This window comes from Dryas octopetala, chromosome 8 (genome assembly GCF_963921425.1).
Source record: "Dryas octopetala chromosome 8, drDryOcto1.1, whole genome shotgun sequence".
NCBI classification, from domain to species: Eukaryota; Viridiplantae; Streptophyta; class Magnoliopsida; order Rosales; family Rosaceae; genus Dryas; species Dryas octopetala.
In genome coordinates this window covers 20,840,661-20,865,876 of record NC_141373.1, presented here as the reverse complement: position 1 = coordinate 20,865,876, position 25,216 = coordinate 20,840,661, and the positions used below count along the sequence as shown (strand labels likewise).

General features: G+C 37.1%; 2 protein-coding genes and 2 pseudogenes across 2 annotated transcripts; 3 read left to right on the top strand and 1 right to left on the bottom strand.

The window, feature by feature from the left end:
* Positions 1-7,825: 7,825 nt before the first annotated feature.
* LOC147277941 (agamous-like MADS-box protein AGL80) lies at positions 7,826-8,329 on the top strand. Its single transcript, XM_086255766.1, has one exon. The coding sequence runs from the start codon at positions 7,826-7,828 to the stop codon at positions 8,327-8,329; it is 504 nt and encodes a 167-aa protein (XP_086111892.1).
* A 2,978-nt stretch (positions 8,330-11,307) lies between these two features.
* On the bottom strand, positions 11,308-11,979 carry LOC147277940 (uncharacterized). Its single transcript, XM_086255764.1, has one exon. It carries the CDS (start codon positions 11,977-11,979, stop codon positions 11,308-11,310), a length of 672 nt encoding a protein of 223 aa, XP_086111890.1.
* A 1,671-nt stretch (positions 11,980-13,650) lies between these two features.
* Positions 13,651-17,914, top strand: LOC147277939 (agamous-like MADS-box protein AGL80; annotated as a pseudogene).
* Positions 17,915-22,330: 4,416 nt separating this feature from the next.
* LOC147277938 (agamous-like MADS-box protein AGL80) lies at positions 22,331-23,130 on the top strand (annotated as a pseudogene).
* Positions 23,131-25,216: the final 2,086 nt, after the last annotated feature.

Here is a 25,216-nt window from a genome sequence, read left to right as displayed (position 1 = left end):
TCAAATCTAATTGTTGTGGAATTTAAGGAGAAACTCATATCTGATTGTTGTAGATTTTGTGGTCGCCAAACAAATGTTGTGGAATTTGTAGTCGCCAGACACATGTTGTTGAATTTGTGGTCGCCAGACACATGGTTGATTTGTGTCTGGATTGAATTAAGATCTGAGCACAAGATCTGGATTGAATAAAGATCTGCTGCAACTTTCTGGTAAATGTGGGATCAAAATCCAAATTAATTAATCGTGAAAAAACAAAAGCAAAACAAGATCTCCATTAAACAACAACAAATCCAACAAGATCTTAAATTAACACATAATTATTAGAAGAAAATTTGATTATCTAACACAACATTTACCACCAACAACAAGATTTTACTAATGAAAATCTAATTAGATAATGAAAAAATCTTATGATAATCACATTTATCACAAGATTTTACCACCAACAAGATCTCCAACAACAATCACAAAATCACAACATAATTATCTAACACTATTAGTATAGATAAATATTTGACTTGATTGGGATATAAAGTGGGCGCAAATCCGAGCATACAACATACAATCACAAGTGAGCGCAGAAATGCCTTCAACATACACTCCAAGGTGCGCGCAAATCTAAAGTGGGCGCAGATCCGAGCATACAACATACATTCCAAGGTGATCTCCAACAACAATCACAAAATCACAACATAAATACTTTATGCATTTAAGTTGGGCGCAAATCCGACTAGCGCAAGCGGTGGGTGGGCGCATATCTGAGCGGCACGGGCGATGGGTGGGTGCAAATTTGGTGGCTGGGAAAGGAGGAAGGAGAAAAGAGATAAGGAGATCTCTGTGCAGATCTGGTGGCTTGGGAAGGAGGAAGGAGAAAAGGAGAGAAGGAGAGAAGGAAGAAGGAGAGGAGATCTCTGTGCATATCTGGTGGCAGGGTGCATCTGCATCTTCCGATCTCTCAGCAAGCTACCAAGCACTCGATAGCTTGTTTTCAGCGTCCAGGCCCACGCGTGCGAAATAGATTGAGTTTTAACTTAATTTTTTATTTGGCTGTGTTTCAACCTTTTTCAAAAATTGGTCGAGTGATCTGCATGGGAGCCAAGCAATAATTTTTTTAAGAAAGACCGCTATTTGAACACTCCCTTTTCATTGCATACTCCTCCCATTTAATTTATAAAATGACTGTTTTAACCAGGGACGGATCCAGGATCCTCAACTTGGGGGGTCATGGTTAGGTAGAGCTTGACGCCGCGAAGCGGCGGCAAAATTTTTTGGGGACCGGGCAGGTGACCGGCTCCGGTGGTAGTCTGTTACGTAGGTTTATATCTACTTGTATTTTGTGGCGCCTTTTTGCTGCTTGTTGAGTAGTAATAAGAAGTATGAGAAGCTTTGCAGATCATTGAAAATCAATCCTGAGCTCTCTGGCTGAGATGCTGGTTAAGAGTTAAGACCTCTTGAGTGGAGGTGAGAAACTCACCAACAATGTGCAACACTGCATTTAAGGCATGGATCTTAAATCAGTCAATATACTTACTGGACGTCATAGGTATGTTTTTCTCAAGCAGTAATCAGTCCACCTATTCTGAACCATTGAATGAAATATTTTTCGTGGTTGGAATTCTGAAATCTTATCCTGTTTCGAATGCAAAGCTATGAAGGAGTTTTAGGAAGTTACATAGATTAGAAACGTGACACTGTGACTCTGGATGTGAAAGAGCAATGGAATATTGGAAGTTATCCCAAAAGGTACAGGAGGATGTGTCCTTGCAGCCACACACCCAGGAGGATGATAAGCTTTTCTTTGGGGGGTCGTCGTTCAGCCTGGGGGGTCGTCGTTCTTCTCTTTGGGGGGTCGCCCGTGTCGCCGTCCAGATGTCGCAGCCTTCTTGCTCCGCCGTCCGGGGGGTCGCCCGACCCCCCAACCTTGTATGTGCATCCGTCCCTGGTTTTAACCTAATATCAAATGACCATGAAGGACAATTATTATTAAAAAAATCTCAACCCACTCATCCTGCCACCTTTCTCTTTCTCATTCTTTTTCTCTCTTTCCCTCTCTTTCTTTTTTCCTTACCCACCTTCTTCCTTCGAATCCCCTACTTGCTAGACTTAAGGGAGGGCGGAAACGCTAACATCATGGTCACCGACCTCCCTTAAGTCGGGCACGGAGGGCACTTAATGAGAGAGAGTGGGTAAGGAAAAAAAAAAAGAGGAAAGTGAAGGAGGGAGAGAGAGAGAGAGAGAGACAGAGAGAGACAGAGACAGAGAGGAGGTGGCCTACGGTGGAGTAGATGGGGCAAGGGCGGGTGGTTGGATGGGTAGCTTGGGTTTAGGTTTTATTTTTTATTTTTTATTATTATTATTTTTTAATCTTGGATAATTTGTAAATCTAAAGGTGTGTAATGAGAAATTGTATAGAAACAAAAGTAATATGGGTGTGTAGTAAGAAGAGGAGGGCAGTCATCTTTTTAAGTGTGCTCCCTCAAAATGACAGCATTATAGGAGATAAGTTTTAAAAAAATATTGAATTGTAGCTCTTGGGAAAAAGGAGAATTTTCCATTAAAAAAGAAAAGGAAAAAGAAGAAGTTATTGGACGATGAAACAATCGATCCTTCTATAGGCCTAACACTTCTCTCTAGTCATAATAAAAAGAGATAATTAGACTTTAGTCTTTTAGAAAAATAATTTATAGATAGAGATCGGAGGTGTTTTAAAATTTATAAAAAAATCATTTTTAATTCATAATAAAGACATTTTAATTTATAAGAAAATCTTTTCATAATAAAGTCCTTTTAATTTATAAGAAAATCTTTTTAATTCATAATAAAGTCCTTTTAATTTATAAGAAAATCATTTTAATTCATAAGAAAATCATTTTAATTCATAATACAGTCCTCCGATTTAAAGCATATTTTCCCTCCTAGGGTATATAGTGAGCTTTGTAAAAGTTGCAGGTTTTAACTTCGGACATCGGTCTTAGTCTAATAAAGACTCATAAAATGGACTGGACTCTAAGTCTCCATAATAAAAAAAGTGCCTTAATTATAAGGTACTGACAAGATTTAAATTTAACAACCACCCTTATTTTCCTTTTCATTTGCTCGGACCACCTTCCAAAAAAGCATTAGATATGCACACCAATAAAAGGACGAAAAAACACAAAATAAGAGAAAGTTTTTCTGAAACTATTACGGTAACAAAGAATTTTAAGAATTCCTGTGACTTCATATTCAAATTAGTACATCAAATTTAAAAATTTCTACAATTGAAATTACAACAGAAACAAAAAATGAAATTGAACTTGAAGCTACAACTGAAACTGTAGCTACATCAAAAATATATATGCAAAATCAATTATAGATATTGATTTCAATGTAATAAGCTACAAATTGGAGCATGAAATGTTGGCAAATATCAATATGCAAAATTGGAAATCAAACATCGAAATCAAATTGAAACTGTAGCTACAACAAAAATAAATATGCAAAATCGATTATGGAGATTAATTACAATGCAATCAACTACACATCTGAACATGAAATAGAGGTAAGTATTGATTTGTAAACTTGGAAATCAAATTGAAACTGAAATTGCAAACTGAAATTGTAGCTACAACAAAAATAAATGTACAAAATCAATTTCAATGCAATCAACTATAAATTTGAGCGTGAAATAAGGGTAAATATTAATCTACAAATTTGGAAATCAAAATCGAAATAAAAGAAACAATTAAAATAAAAAACGATAATAGAAACAGAAATTAATCATAAATTTAAAGCCAAACATACCTTAAAACTCAACAATTGATGAGGAACAAGATTGACTCACGAATCGAAGAAGATCGAACAGCAAAATTGAAGAAGATCGATGTGCGAAATCACCGAAGAGAAATTGAGAAGAGAGAAGAAGATCGATCTGCAAAATCAAAGAAAATCGTTGTGCGAAATCATCGAAGAGAAATGGAGAAGAGAGAAGAAGATCGCAACAAGCTTGAAAACCCATGGTTCTGGAAGGCACAGGAGTCTGAAATCCGTGTTGAATGTACGTGGCAAGTAGGTTAGGTGACTAACTTAATTGTTAAAAATTTAAGATTATTGTTACATTTTCAAAATAGGTGTATTATAGGGTAAATGGTATGACTATCATGCATCTTAGAGTAATTATTTCTAATAAAAATGAGTAAGAGACTCATGAATATTGACTCCATAGCCCTCTTCTACTAGGAACTTGAGAAAAATCCTTGGATCAGTGTCCTAAAATGTTGTTAGTGTCCATCAATCACAACCATTGTCACTTTTTTTCAGTGACAACCCAAAGACCACATGAAATGATACTTATAAATATAATTGTTGTGTTTTTGTTACATGAACATGTGAAAAAATAAATAAATCAACATAAAATATAAAACTTAAAGCTTATGGAGTCACATACACCCTAATTTTGTGACCTACCATTAGTCAGTTTACAATAAACAACCATTACTACTATTTGATAGTAATTAATAATAACTTCGAGTGACAATTACAAATAATAATAACAAAGGTATGCCAATCGATCTAGGGTCGTTTGGCACAAAAGCCCAAAATTTCAAAGCTAAATCCTAAATTCTAGGCTCAACAGAGACAAATTTACACGCTACTATATATCACCTTATTAGGTAAGGGGTTAAAAAATATATACAAATAGCAGTATAACACACTGATCGGTCAACCTTTTAGTTTACCTCCTCCAAATTTAGGACTTCTTTATCATTTGTAAAGTTTTAGGTGAACCTTTTTTTACATAGGAACCATTAAGTAGGTTAATGATGCAGTGAAGTTGAAAGTAGACTTATTAAATATGAATCATTTACTTTTAATTATATAGATTTCAGTTATTAAGATTACTTTATAAGTTAAAAGTACATTTTTTATTTATGTTTTCCTATATGTAAGTGTTCAGTGATAATTCCGAATCATATTAGATATCAGTTAGTTCATGTGAGGATTTCAGGTACCGTACATTCATACACATGCACTATATATAACAAATTAGAGGTTATTAATAAAGTTCAGTGCACGTTGTAAGACGCGTGTATATTGTGCAACCTGATGTTGTTAAAAGGTTTCGACACATTGAACATCATATAAAACACCATAAAAGCCCTGATCCTCAAGTACGTACCAAAGAATATAATTTTTTTTTATATTTAGAGCGCAAAGTGGCACACACCTCATGGGTGTGGCATTGAACTTAAATTAACCAAAATTTTTGACGACATGCCTCACATTACAACTTTTTGAAAATTTAAGTCTCATAGTATTTCAAAATTTTATTTTATCAGTGCAAAGTGAAAAAATTATTAAGTATAATGAATATACTGTCATGTGGTGTAATTCATTCATGTGTTATAATATGGGTGGAAAATGAGTTTATACTTATAGGGTATAATATTAATAATGTATACCCATATTACAACATGTGAATTGGTTATACCACGTTCCAGTATATCGGTCATACATAATAATTTCTCTTTAAAGTGGGACACTAAAATTTTCCTATAATGCCACTCTTATTATTTTAAGACCACTTGTATTCTCACATCCTCAAATTTCTCAGCTTGTGCCCTATTGCTTTTAATTTTTTAATTTTTTTCAATACCCAAACACATTTAAAAATCTCCTTATCACACAATCAAAAAAGAAAGAGTATTTAAACCCCAAGGACCGACCCACCCCCTGCCTCTACAGCCAGTCGCTGGCGGTCCAACCCCGAAGAAATGTGTGTGTAGGCGTGTAGCAGCAGTCACTTTTAAATGTCTGAGGATAAATTTAGAAGAGAGCTGCTATTTGCACACCATTTTTTTTTCTATTTGCATACCCTTTTTTTTCATTTTGCACACACTTTTCACTTACACACCGCCTATCATTTTTTAAAATGTAAAATTTCTCTTTAATACACCCCTCTCATTACCAAAATACCCCCAATTTTATTAATCTTACTAAATTTCTCTTACATACCCCACCCAATCTATTTAAACAATATATACACACCTACTCAACCCTTTCAGACAATACACACTCCCACCCCCAACCTCACGCCCACCCAATCCTAGCCAAGAACACACCCCTGTATACCAACATCATCATCGGAGCCGTCACCACCGCCGTCAACTCAACCGTCGAAGTCGTCGTCAACTAATTACTGTCAATCCGCCGTTGGTGGTCTCACCACCTTACTACAACAACACCATAGTCATTGTTGTCAACTCATAATTATGCCTTAAGCTAAATTATTTTAATTCATATGCAAATCTAGGTTTTTTTATCAAATTTAAATTAGTTAATCCATCCCAAGACTTATTTTTTTCTGTTTGAGATAATTTGGAGTGCAGATTTTTTGGGTTTCAAGATTGAAATTTCGAGTTTGAGTTATAGGGTTTCGCAGGTCGTTCGGCATTGGTCTACCAAGTATTTCGGTTTCGTTCGGTAGTAAGCTGTCGAACTTTTCAGTTTCGTTCGGCAGCTTATTACTGAACGAAACTGAAAGATTCGACAGCTTACTACCAAATGAAACCGAAATGTTCAGCAGACTAGTGCCGAACGATATGCGAATCCGAAAATGAGTAAACAGAAAATTCATTCTTGCACTCTAAAAAACTTCACTTCAAATCATCGCAAACAGACGAAAAAGGTATTAGGACTGATTAACCAATTGAAATTAGATAAGAAAGCATTAGATTTACATTCAAATCCAAAAATTTTAGGTTAGGGCATGCCTCCAACTTCCAATGGCTATGGTGGGGAGAGGATGCATAGGCGGCGATGAAGGTGGGTTGATGGCAGGAGGTGGGTGTCGACAATTTTGGGATGAAGGTGGGGTCACGGGTGGGGTGTGTTTTGGTTGTGGTTTGAGGTGAGGTTGAGGGTGGGGTGTGTAGTTGCGGTTTAGGAGTGTTGGGTTTGGAGTGTGTAAGGAGAGGTTTTTTTTTTTTTTTGTTTTCAAATGATGTGGGTGGTCCTTTAAGGTAATTTCTCTTTGTGTCAATTAAGTAATTTCACAAAATAAGATAGTGGGGGTGTGCAAAAAGAAAAATATATGCATTAATGCCTGTATGAATGAAAATTAACAGATAAGCGTCTAGATAGAACCAATGGTGGATAATGGACAAGCATTCCCATGGATAACATCTCAGTCAAAAAAAAAAAAAAAATAGTCCAATGTAAAAAAGATCACACAACATCCAACCAATTCAGATTAAGAAAATCTCTAAATCATATTGCAACTTTGTCCCTACCCTAGATTTCATATTATCATCAAAATAACTCACTTATAATTACCATTTATGTGAAAATCCCATTTCCCGAACTAATAACTTAACCTAAATGTAACCCTTTTTTTCAATCCACTCACCACCTAGACTACTTTAGACCTTGATTTTTTTTTTAATGGCCAATCATATCAGATAATGTCCAATTCTTAGATAAAATCAAAAAGAATTATTAGGCATTAACACCATAATCATCAAATATGGAAGTATTTGTATCACATTTTTTGTTTCACATGTGTACCACATCTCTAATAAAGATGGGCCTCAGGCCCTCACCTCTGTTAGAGATAGTATACATATGGTATGAAAGCTGTAGTAAATCTAGCATTTGCATAATATTTGTCAGCAGTCTTTAATTTCCATCCTGGCGTAATCTTCTAGTATTCATTAGGTATACCCTACTACTGCATTTCTGTGTGTGTGTGTATATATATAGGATGTTCAGGTTCAGCGAAGCCACTAAGACATATAATTCCATCTTCCCTCTCGATTGCATTTTCTTGATTCCAAAGTGCCGGGCCATGGCTAGAAAGAAGGTTAAGCTGAGCTACATCACTAACGACTCAAAAAGAAGACAAACATTCAACAAAAGGAAGAAGGGTCTCATGAAGAAGGTAGAGGAACTTAGCATTCTTTGTGGAATTCAAGCATGTGTTATTATTTATAGTCCATATGATTTTGAGCCTGCGGTTTGGCCTTCCCCTTTGGGAGTCCAACATGTTCTTGCTCAATTCAATATTATGCCGGAAATGGAGCAGTCGAAGAAAATGATGAACCAGGAGAGTTTCCTGTGGCATCGGCTGGAGAAGGGTAATGGCCAATTGAAGAAAGAGAGAAAGGAGAACCGCGAAAAAGAGATGATCCTTACCATGTTCCAAAGTCTGACCGGAAAGTCCCTGCAGGGATTGAGCAAGATTGATTTGAGAGATCTCGGGTGGGTGATTGACAAGAACCTGAAGGAGATCCATAGCAAGATGTCAACTCTCAAGGAGGAGGCTCAGAAAAAAAAAACCAAGTCCATGTAGCACCAGCAGGGGCTTCTACAAGAGCAGCAGATCATGGAGTGCCGAGGAGTATTGGAGAGAACAGTGTGCAGGAAGCAATGGAGAGGGAGGTTGCAATGGAGAGGCAGATAAAAATGGAGAGGCAGGCAGCAATGGAGAGGCAGATGGTAATGGAGAGGCAGGCTTTTGAGCTGAACAATATGGAGGCCTTGCAGAGGCTTCCATGGTTCACGAACTGAGTTTGTTTGTTTCTTTAGTGTCTGAGTGATTTATCTTCCAATCACATGCTTTCTTTTCTTTTAATTTCTTGAATTTTAAGTATTGAGTGAATTAAAGTTGTTTGGCATGCTCATGGTCATGACTCATCCGGGCTCATTCTCTTATCTTTAAATATTGAATTAGTCTTTTAATCCCCATGAAAATAGATGTAATCTATGTATACATATATACATTGGAGGAGGGTTGCGATTGAGTAAGGATCCTAGTCTCATCGCGTGCACAAAATCAAGAGAATAGATCCTTTTTGACATAGAGAGTAGCCTCACTTGGACTCCTTTCAAACCCACACTGCTGCAAATGAGCATCAATGTTTCCATACCAAGCTCTTAGAGCTTGTTTAAGGCCATATAATGCCTTTCTCAATCTGTACACCTTGTGTTCAGCTCCCTCGACAACAAAACCATTTGGTTGATCCACATAAACCTCTTCCTCAAGAACACCATTTAGAAAAGCTAATTTAACATCGAGTTGGTACAATTTCCATCCTCTCTTGGCTGCCAATGCAATCAGAGTTCTGATTGTGTCCAACCGTGCTACAGGAGCAAAAGTTTCATTGAAATCAACCCCTGGCTTCTGTGTGTAGCCTTTAGCCACAAGCCTTGCTTTGTGCTTCTGTATAGTCCTATCCGGGTTGAGTTTTGTTTTGAATATCCACTTCACTCCTACAATAGGTTTATTACTTGGTCTGTCTGTCAACTCCCAAGTCTGATTCTTTTCAATCATGGCAATTTCATCATCCATTGCCTTTTGCCATGCATGGTCTTTTGCAGCCTCAATATAGTTTTCAGGTTCAATTACACTTAGCTTACATTGAGCAAAAACTTCATTTAAATCCTTCCATTTTAAAGGAGTGCAGTCATATGTCTCTGACAGTATGATTCCATTCCCATTTCCAAAATCTGATGAATTAGGCCCTTGTCCAACATCTAATGGAGTGCTTGAAGATGAGTCTTGAGTCTCAGAGTGAGTCTGAGGAGATTGCACAGATACTGCAGTGTAACCTTCGATCTTATTGCCAACAGGTTGAACTTCTTTGTCCCATGGTACATTGACATATTGAGTTTCTTCAATTTCCCAATTCCACAATGCATTTTCATCAAAGATAACACTCCTTGAAACTATAATTTTGTTGCTCTTCAGATAAAAAATCCTATAACCTTTCTCCCTAGTCCCATAACCAACAAATACCCCTTTCTGTCCAATTTCATCCAGCTTTTGCCTTTGTTGTGATGGAATGTGAGTATAGTAGACACATCCAAAGACCTTTAAGTGCTTCACTCCTGGCTTTCTTCCACTAAACTCTTCAAAATGTGTTCTATGCTCTAAGGCACGCGTAGGGCATCTGTTTAGGATGTAGACAACAATATATATTCACTGCTTCTCCCCAGAACATAAGTGGCATTTTCTTCTCATGTAACATGGTTCTGGCCATTTCCACAACAGTTCTATTTTTTCTCTCAGCAATTCCATTTTGTTGAGGGGAATAGGCTATAGTCAATTGTTTCTCAACCCCAATATCTTCATAGAATTTCTTAAAATCTTGAAGTGTACTTTCCACCTCTGTCACTCCTCAACTTCTTCAGTTTGCAACCACATTGCAGTTCTACCATTACTCTAAATTTTTTAAATACTGAGAATACATTTGACTTGTATTTTAGAAAGTAAACCCAACACATTCTTGTCTTATCATCAATGAAAGTGATAAAGTACCTATTTCCACCAATGGTTTCAGTAATAGGTCCACACACATCTGAGTGTACCAATTCTAGTGTTTCTGTGGCTCGTCCAACCTTGTCCCTATCAAAAGGTTCTCTATGTGCTTTTCCAATTGCACAGCCTTCACAAACATGATCTCTATCTGCTAGCTTTGGCAGCCCTTTCACCATTTCTTTGTCTTGCAACAATCTTAGACTTTCAAAATTCAAGTGACCAAACCTCCTGTGCCATTTCCAGGATGAGTCAACAATTGTGGCTTTGTTTGCCACAATGGGATTGACACTTTCAAATGAAAGGGGGAAGCATCGATTTCCCTTCATTTGAAGGGTGACAATTGGTTCCTGCATACTCCTATCTCCATATATGCAGGTCATGAAATCCCCAAACATCACCCAATAGCCATGTTCAATCATTTGCCCTACACTCAACAGATTCTCATCAAGTCCTGGCACTATCATGACTTCAGGAATGCTTCTGGTGCCATTCTTAGTTTCAACAACCAGAGTTCCTTTGCCAGTCGATTCAACAAGATCACTAGTGCCCATTTTAACTTTGCACCTTACATTTCGATCTATATTGATCAATAAGAATTCACAACTGGTCATGTGGTTGCTACAGCCACTGTCCAGGTACCACATGTTACTGTCCTTTTGCACAGAGGCCTTGTGACAAGCATAGAACATAGTGGCAATGTCTTGCAATTGGTTGGCATAATTCACAACCTGACCTTTCTTTCTGGGTTGATGACACTCCATTACATGACCAAACTTGTCACAATTGTGACACTTAATCTTCCCTTTGAACCAGCATTTTCCAAAATGTGATTTATCACAAATCTTACACTTTGGCTTCTCACCATTAACAACATTACCTTGTTTTGTGTTTACTTGATTCTTGTTCTCCCATTTTCTGGGTTTTCCCTTCCAATTTCGTTGACCCTTTCTTCCACCGGCCATCATACCCAAAAAATTTGTTCTGTATATTCTGGGTATTTGGAGAGATACTCATGCTTCATAGTTCATGGAATCCTCATCATCTCTGTTAAGCCTCAATTCATAACTCTTCAAAGATCTCACAACTTCATGCACAGAAACAGTGTTTAAATCTACTGTCCTTTCAATTACAACGCACATTGGGTCATATATCTTAGATAAACTTATCAAAACCTTCTGTACCATTCTTTGGTGAGATAGAATTTCACCATATTTTTCCATTTGGTTCGTTAAGTCAAAAAATCTGCTAAAATAGTCAGCAAGAGATTCATTCACCTTCATCCTCATATATTCGAATTCTCGTCGCAGACCCTGTAGCTTCACCGACCTTGCTTGTTCATCATCATGGTACTCTCCTTGGAGCAGATCCCAAGCTCCCTTTGATGTCTCCTGGTTCACATTACGAGGGAAAATTTCTTTAGACACAGCACCTTGGATAATACCGAGTGCTTTAGCATCTTTCATGAGTTGACCCTCAAGGTAAGGATCAATTTCTTCATCTCCATCAACACTGATCGATTCTCCAACTTTGTTCTTCTTTGATGCTGGGATTATGATCCCTTTGTCAACAAATTTCCAGAGACCTTGTGATTTGAAGATTGTGACCATCCTTACTTTCCAGTAATCGAACTCAGTTCCATAAAAAATGGGAGCCCTTAGCTCACCATTCCCAGATCCTGCCATGACTGAAACAAGAGCTTTCTCGTTGGATTTCTCTCGTAATTCTCATAGTAATCAACGCCCAGTCCACAATTTGAACCTAGGGCTCTGATACCATGTTGAATTTTAAGCTCAATAATCTAGAAAATACAGAGAATGAAAGGAAGGAAGAAGATGGATCAAAATTGTGTAGCACACGTTGTGGTTACACCCAATATCTATATCTTACTTTTTTTTCTGTTATGCCCTCAAAGAAAAAGAGGCTACTAGCCGATACAACAGAAAAGACATAATAAGAGAGAGAAAGCCTATATCTCATCTCAACCATTCAACAACATCCTCTAGATGGTGCCACCTGTCAATCTTTTAGTTTTGTTACAACTGATTAATTAACAAAACTAGTCTAATTAAGACAACTAATAAATCAGTTATTATCCTTAATATCAATAATCTGCAAGGAGGATCTACAACCTTTAAAGAGATGGTCCAAAGACTCCTAAAAACCAAACACCTGGGACATAAAAGTCATTAGCAGGGACGAATTAGCCTGAGACCTATAGGGGGCAGACTCCCCAACTCAACAAATGTTTGCCAATAAAAGCTTGTGGCAGAGATTGTGGCAAGATTGTGGCCATAACGAATTTTTCCATAGTAGAGCTTGTAAATTATAATCCCCATACTTTCTAGTGCATATGTGTATGTTTGTGTTAAATTGTGTTTGACTTTCGAAAAAGGTTTAAATAATGATAAAATGCCAATTCAATATAATTTGTATTAGGATTCAGGCAACTCCCTCACGTGAGAGAGGAAGAAGTTGGTGCTGCCGCTGTAATCTTTCAGAAAAAATTAGAAAGAGCTTGGGTGTTCTTCCTATTTTGTAATTCTCAAGGTGAGATTGTGATATTGTGGTATTAATAGCTTGAGATTGAGAGTGAGAACTCTTGTGTAATCTTGTACTCTTCTTCTTCATATAGTGAAACCCCTAGACCAAGTGGATGTAGCTCACATTGAGTGACCACTATATATCTTGTGTCTTTGTGTTTGATTGTTATTGTTTTGGGTTTTGCTTGTGTTGTGACCTAGAATATTTCTGAAATTTGTGACTCTATTTGGATTTGGTTGTTATCTCTTGTTGGTCTTACTTGTTATAGAGCTGGGATTAGGGGTGTAAAAATCCCTACACTCTTCCCCATTCATACAACACATACAAGTAACTCTAAAAGATCATCAACCCCTAGATCCAAGTAGCTCTGTATGAGATATAATGGTCCTTCATTCTTATAGTAAACTGTGTACAAGGCCTCATTTCTTTTTAAACCTATTGATCTACCCCAAGATCCTTTTGTGTGGATGGTAGCTATATGTGATATCTTGTTCCCATAATTAATATATAATTGGACAAATTATAGATTTCAGTTTTTAAGATTAATTAAGAAGAGTACCTCTTGTGTAGCTTAAAAAAAAAGTACCTCTTGTGTTCGTGTTTTTCCTCGAAACATGTGTGTGGCATCTGGGGAAAGATTTCTACGTGACCGGTAACACAATTTGGTGTTGCAAAAGACTCAAATTATAATACGTGTACAATTAGTTCATTTTTCAATAGTACTTGACATCCATACACCCTACATATGTAACAAATTAAAAATGGTGTTATTAATAAAGTTCAATGCACTTTTTTAAAACCCCTTAAACAAGATGCGGGTATATTGTGTAACTTATGTTGTTAAAAGGTTTGACCGTGTGAAAGTCACCAGCAAAGCCCTAATTATCCCTCATGCATTGCCATCAAAGAGGAATGAAAAGTCAGGTTGAATGAAGGGAAAGAGCTTGAGATCTTAGTTTGACAGAGAAAGTGGTGGGTGTCAATAGAGCCACTCTTATTTTTTTTTTCTTTTTAAATGTGTAAGTATGAAAATAGAAATATAAATTTTGGAGATATAGTGTATTAATTGTTAGGGCACGTGTCAACAAAATAGATGAATGACAGACTCTTCGTCAAGACAACATGTCAGTCGCTCAGTATATTTCAAAATTTGAAGAATTTATGCTATGATGTGAAGTAAGAGAAGATCGATTGGTGACTCTTTCACGTTTTAGATCAGGCCTTCGTTCTGAACTTCAAAGAGAGTTAATTCCTCATGATATCAATTCTTTAGAGAGGGCTTATCAAGTTGCACAAGAGCTGGAGTGATTCCAGTTATATATCTTTTGTTTCTGTTTGCTGTGTTTTGTTTCCTCTAGTTTATTTAAACCTTGCTGCCCAACCCCTTTCTACATCATTAGCATTCTTTGTGGTATTGAAACATGTGCTATTATTTATAGTCAATATGATTCCCAATCTACGGTTTGACCTTCCCATTTGGGAATCCAATGATTTCTTGCTCAATTCAATACCATTATATAAATGGAGCAGTCGAAGAAGATGGTGAACCAGGAGAGTTTTCTAAGGCAGAGAATCGAGAAGGCTAATGGATAGCTGATGAAACAGAGAAGGGACAGCCACGAGAAAGAGATGACTTGCGTCATGTTCCAGAGTATGATCAGAAAGCCCCTTTAGGGGATTGAGCATGGTTGATTTGAATTATCTCTGGTGCCGGATTGACCAGAATCTGAAGGATATTCACAAGGAATATCAGGGAGGAGGTTAATAATAAGAACCAAGTCCAAGTAGCACAAGCAGCAAAAAATCATGGAGTGCTGAGGAGTAGAGAGAACAAATTGCAGAGGCCTCCCTGGTTCACGGACTTTGGGAACCCAAGAGCATATGGGGTTTGGTGGCGATAAGATGACTCGACCATTTGGGGATCACAACTACCATGCTATGTGGGCTACAAATGGCTTTTCACCTTGAACCATTTAGTGTTTGTTTGTTTCTCTATTGTCTTTGGTGTGATTTATTCACTTTAGATTCAAACTGTAGGGTATCTTCTCTCTTAGTTTCTCTATTTTCAATCATTATTATACGATATTCAAATATTTCATTTATGTTTCAATATCCATGGAAATAGACTCTATATAGATGCAATATATATGTATTTATAAGCATACTTTAATTCATAAGAAAGGAAGAGTCGGTTTTGGAATCTTTTGAGTGGATTCTATTTCCACAAATTTTTGTAGCCTATTTTGAAGGAAGTCTACTCAAAAGGAGAATTTCCAGATCCATATTATGCATTCAACATGATTCTCCTGCCATTTTCTTATCGTGCCTTAAACAGGCTAGCCCATGAGCACTTTTTTCTTTTTGGCTTTTTAGGGTTAGAAACTTAACTTATGTTATTTTTTCTTTTGTATAATTAAATATTAATATTTTTCTTTAAAAATTTAATTTTACTCTTGAGAAGTTTTCTAAAAGGGGAAAAAATAATTTAAATGAATCATGCGTAGTTTGGGTTCATTTTGTGCTTGTGTTGTGCTTCGTCTGTGTTGTGCTCATGCTTATGCTTGATGGGCTGAAAACTTTGGCCCAGCCTATCCCATTTACTTTTGTAGTACTCGTGTTGGCCTGGCCCATTTGACTTCTCTAATCTTGCAAAATTTAATTCTCATCCTAAACGTATCTTCTAGTATTCATTAGGTATAACCTACTACTCTATATATATCCTATGTACATATATGGTATATAGATTGTTCAGCTTAACCAAAGCCACTAAGGCTTATAATCCTATTTTCCCCAGTTTGCATTATCATGAATTTTGTGTGAAGAAAAGAAAGAAGGTTAAGGAACCTAGCATTCTTTGTGATATTCAAGCATGTGCTATTATTTCTAGTCCATATGAGGTTTGGCCTTTGGAGGCCAACGAGTTCTTGCAAACCATGTGGGAAATGGAACAGTCGAAGAAGATGGGAATTAGGAGAGTTTTATGAGGCAGACAATTGAGATGCCCAAGGCCAGTTAAAGAAAGAGAGAAAGTACAACCGCAAAAAAGAGATTACCCGAATCATTTTCCCGGAAAGTCCCTGCAGGGATTGAGCACGGTTGATTTGAATGATCTCGTTGAATGTTGGGGAAGAGTACTAGGGAGAATAGCTTGTAAGAGGCAGGCTTTTGAGAAGAATAATATGGAGGCCATGCAGAGGTCTTCATGATTCATGGAATTTGTGAACCCACAAGAGCATATGGGGCTTGGTGGGGAAGAGGTGATTATGCCATTTAGGGTCACAACCACCAAGATATGTGGGCTAAAATCCAAATATTATCTCACATATTCATATATTCTCATGAGGTCAATAGAAGATGACAGCACGCCTTAAATACAAACAAAATCGGAGCTTCTAACCCAAAACCCTTATAAGCACTTACACAAGCCTATAATTTTTCAATGTGAGACAACAGACTCCCATACGCCTCTTGCACGTGTGGCATTGCTTAAGCTAAAATGCTTATATAGTGGAAAACTCAGCTAATATACCTTAGGATAAAAATAGAAATACAAACTGTGAAGATATAGTGCGTTAATTATGACAATACATGTTTACAAAATAAATGAAGGACAGAAAATTGACAGACAAACAAAAACAAAAACAACAGCTTCAAAGAACTAAACAAAAATAGGCTGAGGATTAGCAAAGAAAAATTAACCCTCTTTTAATGATATGACAAAATCTATGGTTTAATGGATATACGAATGAAAATCAACAAGCATCAATGTAAAACCAACATTTGATACTGGACAAGCAGTGTCCTGAGTAACATCTCAGAGAAAGGAAAAAAAAACAAGCATTCCCATGAAAAAAAAAAATTGCATAGACATCCAACCAACTCACACTAATAAGTTCTCTAAATCATACTGCAATTTTGATTTTTCTAACAGAATCCCCTAGCCTAAATTTCACACTACAATCAAAATAGCACACTTATAATTACGATTTTGTGCTCGTGCTGTGCTTCGTCCATGTTGTGCTCATGCCCATGCTTGATGGGCTGAAAACTTTAGCTTGACCCGATCCACTTACTTATGTTGTGCTCGTGCCGGCCCGGCCCATTCAATTGTGTCCGTGCTTAATAGACTAAAAAATTTGGCTTGGCCCAATCCATTTACTTATGTCGTGCTTGTGTCATCCCAGTCCGTTTGACACCTCTAATTTTGCATTATTTAATTGTAAGAAGTCTTTAATTGCCATCCTGAACGTTTCTTCTAGTATTCATTAGGTATATTCTGCAGCTCTATATGTGTATAATATATATATATCGTATATAGGTTGTAAAGCCACTAAGGCTTATAATCCTATCTTCCCTAGTTTGCATTGTCTCTATTTCTAAGTGCAAAGAAACAAGGAGAAACTGAGCTACATCACTGATGACTTGCTAGAAGTGCAGCATTCAAGAAAAGGAAGAAGAGTCTAATGAAGAAGGTTAATGAACTTAGCATTCTTCAAGATATTCAAGCATGTGCTATTATTTATAGTCCATATGATTCTAAACCAAAGGTTTGGCCTTTCCCTTTGGGAGTCCAACGAGTTCTTTCTCAATTCAAGAACATGCTCGAAATGGAGCAGTTGAAGAAGATGATGAATCAGAAAAGTTTTCTAAGGCAAAGAATCGAGAAGGCCAATGGCCAATTGAAGAAAGAGAGAAACGGCAACAGCGAAAAAGAGATTACCCTCATCATTTGACTAGAACGTCCCTGTAGGGATTGATTATGGTTGATTTGAATGACCTCAAGTGGCTGATTAACCGGATTCTGAAAGAGATTTACAGTAGGATGATGACTCTCGAGGAGCAAATAGCACCAGCACGGGATCAGTAGCAGCAACAAGTCATGGTATGTTGTGGAGGAGTATTGGAGAAAATAGCCTGCAGAAAGCAGTGGAGAGGCAGGCTTTTGAGATGAACAATATGGAGCCCATGCAAAGGCCTTCATGGTTTATGGACTTTGTGAACCCACAAGAGCATATGGGATTTGGTGGGGATGAGGTGATTACGCCATTTGGGGGCCACAACCACCAAGCTATGTAGGCTAAAATACCAAAAATACCCTTAAAAATACAAACCTAAGCTGACTTGGAAAATCCATATATTAAACATAAAAATGAAATAAACCTAGTTTTCTCTAACATAAATCAAAGATCATAAATCAATGAACAAAAACTCTTGGTATAAATTAGTGGAGCACTATCCAACAAAGATAGCTCTACGCATCATTTAAAATCAAGAGATGAAACTGTGTAAAGTTAAGTGAGACAAAAAAGATTAAAAAGTTTGGGTGCAAATTAGTAATTAAGCATTTATGTACTAAACTAATCAATGTAATATTTACACACTGGTTGTTTGGTATGTTCATGGTCTTCAATCCTTAGTCTCTAATATTCGAATATTTAATTAGTCTTTCAATATCCATAGATATATAATCTATATATACATTGGAGGAGTGTTCGGGTTGATCGAGTTAGGAGAGAACAACGATGGAGAGGCCATGTAGAGGCTTCCATGGTTCCTGGACTTTGTGAACCCACAAGAGCATATTGTGATTCTGCCATTTGAGGAGTCACAACAACCAAGCTATGTGGTCTAATTACAACTCGGGTGGATTAGGCAGGTTGGAAGGTCAACCCATGCTTTATAATTCGGGTTCGGGTTTAGTCGGGTTCCAAATAAGTGAACCCAACCCAACCCATTCTAAACTTGGGTTGGGTTCGGGTTGTCCAATTTCATTGGGTTGGGCTCAACCCACGAATCAAGGCACGGGTTGAGCTCAACCCGAGGAAAAAAAGTGACAATAACATAGGGGATTTTGAGCAAACAAGTGTAAGCTTGATTTTCTTTCCAACATAACATAACAAAGAGGATTAATTTATACCCATAATTAGAAGAATAAGAAGAAGAAGAGGTTGAAGGAGAGGAAGCAAATCCTTTTTTTTTTTTTAAAGTAATATTAACAAAATATAAAGTAATATAAACTATGTATAAATTAATATATAGATTAAGTATTATACTAAATACAACTTGAGTTGGAATTCGAGCTCGGGTTCGGGTTAGGGCTCGGCAGGCATGACCTATACACAAGCCCAACCCAAAAATATTGGGTTGACTTCAGGTTCGGATTCGGACGGGCTTTAACATTTTCAAACCCGCCCACATGGATTTAAAGACCGGGTTAGATTAAGTTAGTTGCACCCCTAGGTCTAATAGTGCCTTTTTTCCTTGAACTATGTTGGGTTTGTTTGTTTCTCTAGTGTCTTTGTGTGATATAATGTATTTAGCTTCAAACCACAGGGAGTCTTCTCTCTTAATTTTTTCAATTTCATGCACTAATTTAGTTAAAGTAATTACACACTGGTTGTTTGACATGTTGTAATCTTCAGTAATTATTCTATGATATCCGAATATTTTATTTGTGTGTCAATATCCATTCAAATATAATATATATATTTACATGCATTATGTATAAGCATACATGCATTAATTTATTTGAATGGAAGAGTTGTAAGGATTAGTTGGTTTTGGAGTCTCTTGAGAGGATTCTGTTTCTACAAAGGTTTGTAGTCAATTCAAAAGGAGAATTTCCACATCCATATTATGCATTCAACATAATTCACACTGAAAGAATTAAAAGAAGGCAAGTTTCACAATATTTTGCTGAAAGCTAACTTTTGATAGCTGCAGATTCACTTTATCTGCTGAATCATAGTTATAGATTTAACACTACCTTGGACTTCAAATGCCACAGATGCGTACCCAAATATTTTAACATACTAGTTCAGATGCGTACCTTTGAATGGAGGAGGTTTAGTCTAAGCCTATTTGATAGCTTCTCGAGATCCCATTAACTTTGCAGACTCAGTGATCTTAAAAACTGCAAAATTGTTAATTTATTCTTGCATTAAAATTGGTGCACATACAGTCTGAAAAAAATATATTCGCCATGAATATAGAAGAGCAAAGCTTCTCTTAATCATTACTATATTCACGAAATTTACTTTGTGTCTTGTATAACTTGTTAGACTAACAATGTAAAAAATAAGTACCTTTTGCATAGATGTAGATATATCTAAGCACACTTACGAAACCATAGTGGCATATAAGAATGGTGGGGGATGCATTCATAGGGAAAGAAAAGTGGAAGACAAGGGTTATCCCCGAACGAACAACCAATGAACGAAAATCAGTACGAACTTCACTGTATTTAATATAAGATTGTTATGTGCATAATGGATCTTATGTGGGCATCATGGTGTTTTGCATGGGTAAGGAGTCATAGTGGTCTATGTGGTTTAAATCCATGTTAATATGTAGTTGTTGAGTATGCTAGTGGGTCTCTATGTTTGAGGGGTAGTTTTAACGTGTTTTTTGGTTTTCCTATTTTCTAGTGATGTTATTTGTATATATATTAGTAGTGCTTTAATTAATGAAGTTAAATCCAATTGGAACTCTTGGAGGTTGGTTCCCTCAAAGTAAACCATTTATTATCATTTATCTCTAAATTTTTTCATTCAGCCACTCAAAATAGGGAAGCACAAGAACAAAAACTTCCTTCTAATCCTCCTGCGACCAGAGAACAGACCAATTACACGTCCCTTATCTCAAGCATGTAACAAAAACCTCAAATTAGTACACCGAAAACATAATTTAGTAATTCACAACACTGAAACAACAAATGGTGATATATATAGATGTTGTGAGTCTTGTGACTGCGGGTTGGCTTTTGTATAAAATGTTTTAGATGTATTTTCATATTTAGATAATGCTTGTAACGTTACTCTGATCCAACCCATGTTCCATCGAAAAAAAAGGCATAACTCGTGTTAAAAAACTTAGGAGTATAATACTTAGGGCCAGCGCCGCTATTACGTTTGGGGCGTGACATCAACCAAGTCACATTAATTAATAAGTTATCTAAATCATATTCCAAGTTTGATTTTGCTAATAGAATCCCCTTTCCAAAATTTCATATTTTAATCAAAATAACTCACTTATAATTACCATTTATGTGAAAATCTCATTTCCCTAACCCATGGACAATAAATACGGTATGATTTTTTTGTTACATTAAATGAGACCGAACTAAGAGCATGTACAATGGCATAGCTAAATGCTATGCTCAAAGCCATATATAGTGGAATTCATAAAAAAAAACCCACGACAATGGCATGCCTACATTTAGCATTTGCTATGCTAAAGCTATATTTTGCATTATGTATAGTGGCAAATATAGCAAATGCAATTGTGGATGCCAAGAAACTTGTGGCCCTACATCATAAAAAGCATGTGAAAAAAGAGAGAATTGATGTTGGTTTGTGGGAGCTGTTTGGTTGGGAGGAGAGAGAAGAGAGGTTGTTGAAGATGCGGGTCCCGCAAGAGAGATAAATGATGCTTCAAGTGGGTGTTGGAGTCAATGTTCTACACACGTGGCTTGACCTTATTTGTTGAACACAAGGTTATAGCTTTTGTACCATTGGAGCAAAAGCCACAAAAGCTATAACAAAAACCTAAAAATCATGCTAAAAATAGCATTTAGCATAACTTTTAGCTCTTTCTCATTGCACATGCTTTAATGAGTTATTCTAATCTTAATCATTTCACCCCACTCACCACCTCGACTACCTTAGACCCTTGGGTTTTATGGCCAAACATATTAGATAATGCCCAAATCATAGAGAAAATCAACAAGAGTTTCAGTGTTTATGATTAGGTATACAACATTACAAACCATAGTCATCTAATATCTAATTATTTATACTGTAGTTTTTGTTCTACACGTGTACCACATCTCTAATGGAGGTGGGGCGAGGCTAAACAAGTGGGCCTTACCTCTATTAGAGATGTAGTTCACTGTACATATGTAGTATAAAAACTGTAATACATATAGCATTACTGTATTGATTAGGCCAATTCTCTTGCATTGTAAGCTGTCATTAAATTTGCATCTAACAATAGAGGTATTAAATGGGTCGTGCTGTGCAAGAACATTTAATAATCGTGTTGTGCTCGTGCGGGCCACAATAGCAAGGACTTAGGACCGGCACAGCCCACGACCCGTTGCCCATTTGTGCTCATGCCATGTTTGTGTCGTGCCTTAAACAGGCCCGCCCACAACCCCTTTTTTCCTTTTGGGTTTTTAGGGTTAGAAACTTAACTTATGTTATTCTTTCTTTTGTATATTTATATATATAATTTTTTTACTAATTCACTTCCCATCCATGTTGTGCTCGTGCCCCTACTCCTGCTTGATGGGCTAAAAACTTTGGCTTAGCTCGATCCATTTACTTGTGTTGTGATTGTGCCGGCCCGACCCATTTGGGACTTCTAATCTTGCATAATTTAATTGTTATCAGTCTTTAATTCCCATCATGGACGTATCTTCTAGTATTCATTTGGTATATATATATATATATACATATCATATACAGGTTGTTCAGCGTAACCAAAGCCACTATGGCTTATAATCTTATCTTCCCTAGTTTGCATTTTCTTATTTTAGAGAACTCTAAAAAGAAGGAGAAACTGAGCTACATCACTCATGATCCAACTAGAAAACAAACATTCAAGAAATGGAAGAAGGGTACGATAAAGAAGGTAAAAGAAGGTAAAAGAAATTAGCATTCTTTGTGATATTCAAGCATGTGCTATTATTATATAGTCCACATTATTTTGCACCTGCGGTTGGCCTTCCCAATTGGGTGTCCAATGAGTTCTTGCTCAATTCAATACCATGTTGGAAATGGGGTAGTCGAAGAAGATAGTGAACCAGGAGGGTTTTTTGAGGCCGAGAACCGAAAAAGCCACGGGCCAGTTGATGAAACAGAGAAGGGACAACCGCCATGACTCTCATCATGTTCAAGAGTCTGACCGAAAAGCCCTTGCAGGGATTGAGCATGGTTGATTTGAATGATCTCCGATGGCTGATTGACCAGAACCTGAGGGAGATTCCAAGCATGATGAGGACTCTCAAGGAGGAGGCTCAGAATAAGAACCAAGTCCAAGTAGCACCATGACGCAGCGTAGGTGATGAATCAACACGAACGCACACAAAACCCTAGTGCACAAAAATGCAAGCAGCAATGGAGAGGCAGGCTTTTGAGCTGAACAATATGGAGACCATGCAAAGGCCTCCATGCTTGATGGACTTTGTGAACCCATAAGAGCATATGGGGTTTGGTGGTGATGAGATAATTCTGCCATTTGGGGATCACAGCTGCCATGCTAAGAGGGCTAATAATGCCTTTTCCCTTTGAACAATTTAGTGTTTGTTTGTTTCTCTAGTGTCTTTGTGTGATTTATTTTCTTTGGTTTCAAACCGTAGGGTCTCTTCTCTCTTGATTTTTGAATTTTATGCACTAATTTAATTAAAGTCAATGAACAGTGGTTGTTTGCCATGTTATAATCTTCAGTGATTATTCTATGATATTCAAATATTTCATTTTTGTTTCAATATCCAAGGAAATAGAAGCTACATGCATTATATATATAAAGTATACATTAATTCATATGAAGGTAAGAGTTGTAAGGATTAGATTGGTTTTTGAGTCTCTTGAGTGGATTCTGTTTCCACAAAAATTTGTGGCCTGTTTTGAAGGGAGTCCATTGAAAAGGAGAATTTCCACATCCATATTATGCATTGAACATGATTCTCCTTTAAACAAGTAAAAGAAGACAAATTAAACAAATATATTTCTCTTTTGATAGCTGCAAATTACCTTATCCTCTGAATCTTAGTTATGGATTAAGCACTACCTTGGACTTGGAATCAAATGTCACTCAATGTACACAAACGTGAAAAATTGCTCTTACCTAGCAGTACTAAAATATTTTATCATACGAATTTAAAAGTATACCTCTGAATGGAAGAGGTTTAGTCTAATCCAATTTGACAGCTTCTGGAGATTCCATTAACTTTGCAGACTCAGTGATCTTAACCTGCAGAATTGTTTATTCTCACATTAAAATTGGTGCACATACAGGCAAGGAAAAATATATTTGCCGTGAATATAGAAGAGCTAAGATTCTCTTAAGTATCAGCACTCTATTCACAAAATTTACTATGCATATTGTATAACTTGTTAGACTAGAAATGATAAAGAATTACCTTTTGCATAGATGCAGACATGTCTAAGAACACATACACAACCACAGACAAGTCTAAGAACACATACACAACCACATTGTCCAATGATTTCAACTACTACTGCATGTGCGCACTATACGAAAATGAGTGTGGCATCACAAAAGTACCTACTGGGATGTTCCGTGGATGTACACAAAGGCTGAAACCTTGCTAGTAATGGAAAAGAATAGTAAAGAGTGTTTTATTGATTTAACTAATGAGCACTGATTGTATTAGTGCTATAAGAAATTAAAATCCTTTAAATGACAATTGAGAACTTTTTCCACTGATAAATATTTTTTAGGAACTTTGAAGGGTTTGTTTTAAACAATCAGTTGTTCAAGGCAGCACATGAACCATCAAAAGGTGCTCATAAGACATTAGAAAAGTGATAATTTTACTGAATTAGAAGGTCACAGTTCTATAAAAAATGCATGCAACAATCACTCCACAGTAACTTTAGGCTGGAATCACTAATAATTGTCTCACTTTGTTTTTTCATGTCCCAGATATGGACGTTCAATGGGGGGAGAGGTATTCAAAGGGAAAGAAAAGTGGAAGATAAGGGAATTGTTTGTGGATAAACCCACACCGATCCAACAGCCAATCATGGCTGGACACGTGGCTGGTCAGACCCAACTCCAGTGTTTGACTTCTCAGTGGTCAAACTTTGACCTCCACATCGTCACAGCTCGGCACCTCCTCTGCCAGCTCAGACCGGATCTCCATGCCGAGTCCTCCATGCCCGGTCCGACCCGAACCGATGATCTTCCATGGGATTGAGTGTTCATCTTTCCGCGGTCATCCCAGTTCAGCTCGGCTCGGCGCGGGAGGAATCTCGTTTCGAGTTCTAGCGTCAGCCAGTTATGACTCTGAAGGACCCCTATCTACTAGATCGGTTCGGTCCGGAATCCCGTGTCCGATCTGATCACACATGGACTTCATGTGTACACATAAGAACATGTGTTCAGGTCGGCTCGGCTCTCCGCCGCCATTCCAAGGAAGATCACGTTGGGATGAACCGCCACACTTAAATGCACCTGACAAAGGTCTTCTGACAAAAGAGACAACCCAGCCTACATTCATGACTACTGAGGCAGTTCACCTGGATCTTCCATACTTGCATTCAATGCAGCATTAAATGCAAAGGAGGTGGGTAGCTGTGCATGCCACTGTTCACGACCGAACGCGTGGATCTTTCTCAACCAGCCAGTCAC

Bases quoted from the DNA above. Each gene is read 5' to 3' on its own strand.
- LOC147277941 (XM_086255766.1), top strand. From the start codon at position 7,826: ATGGCTAGAAAGAAGGTTAAGCTGAGCTACATCACTAACGACTCAAAA.
- LOC147277940 (XM_086255764.1), bottom strand. From the start codon at position 11,979: ATGGCAGGATCTGGGAATGGTGAGCTAAGGGCTCCCATTTTTTATGGA.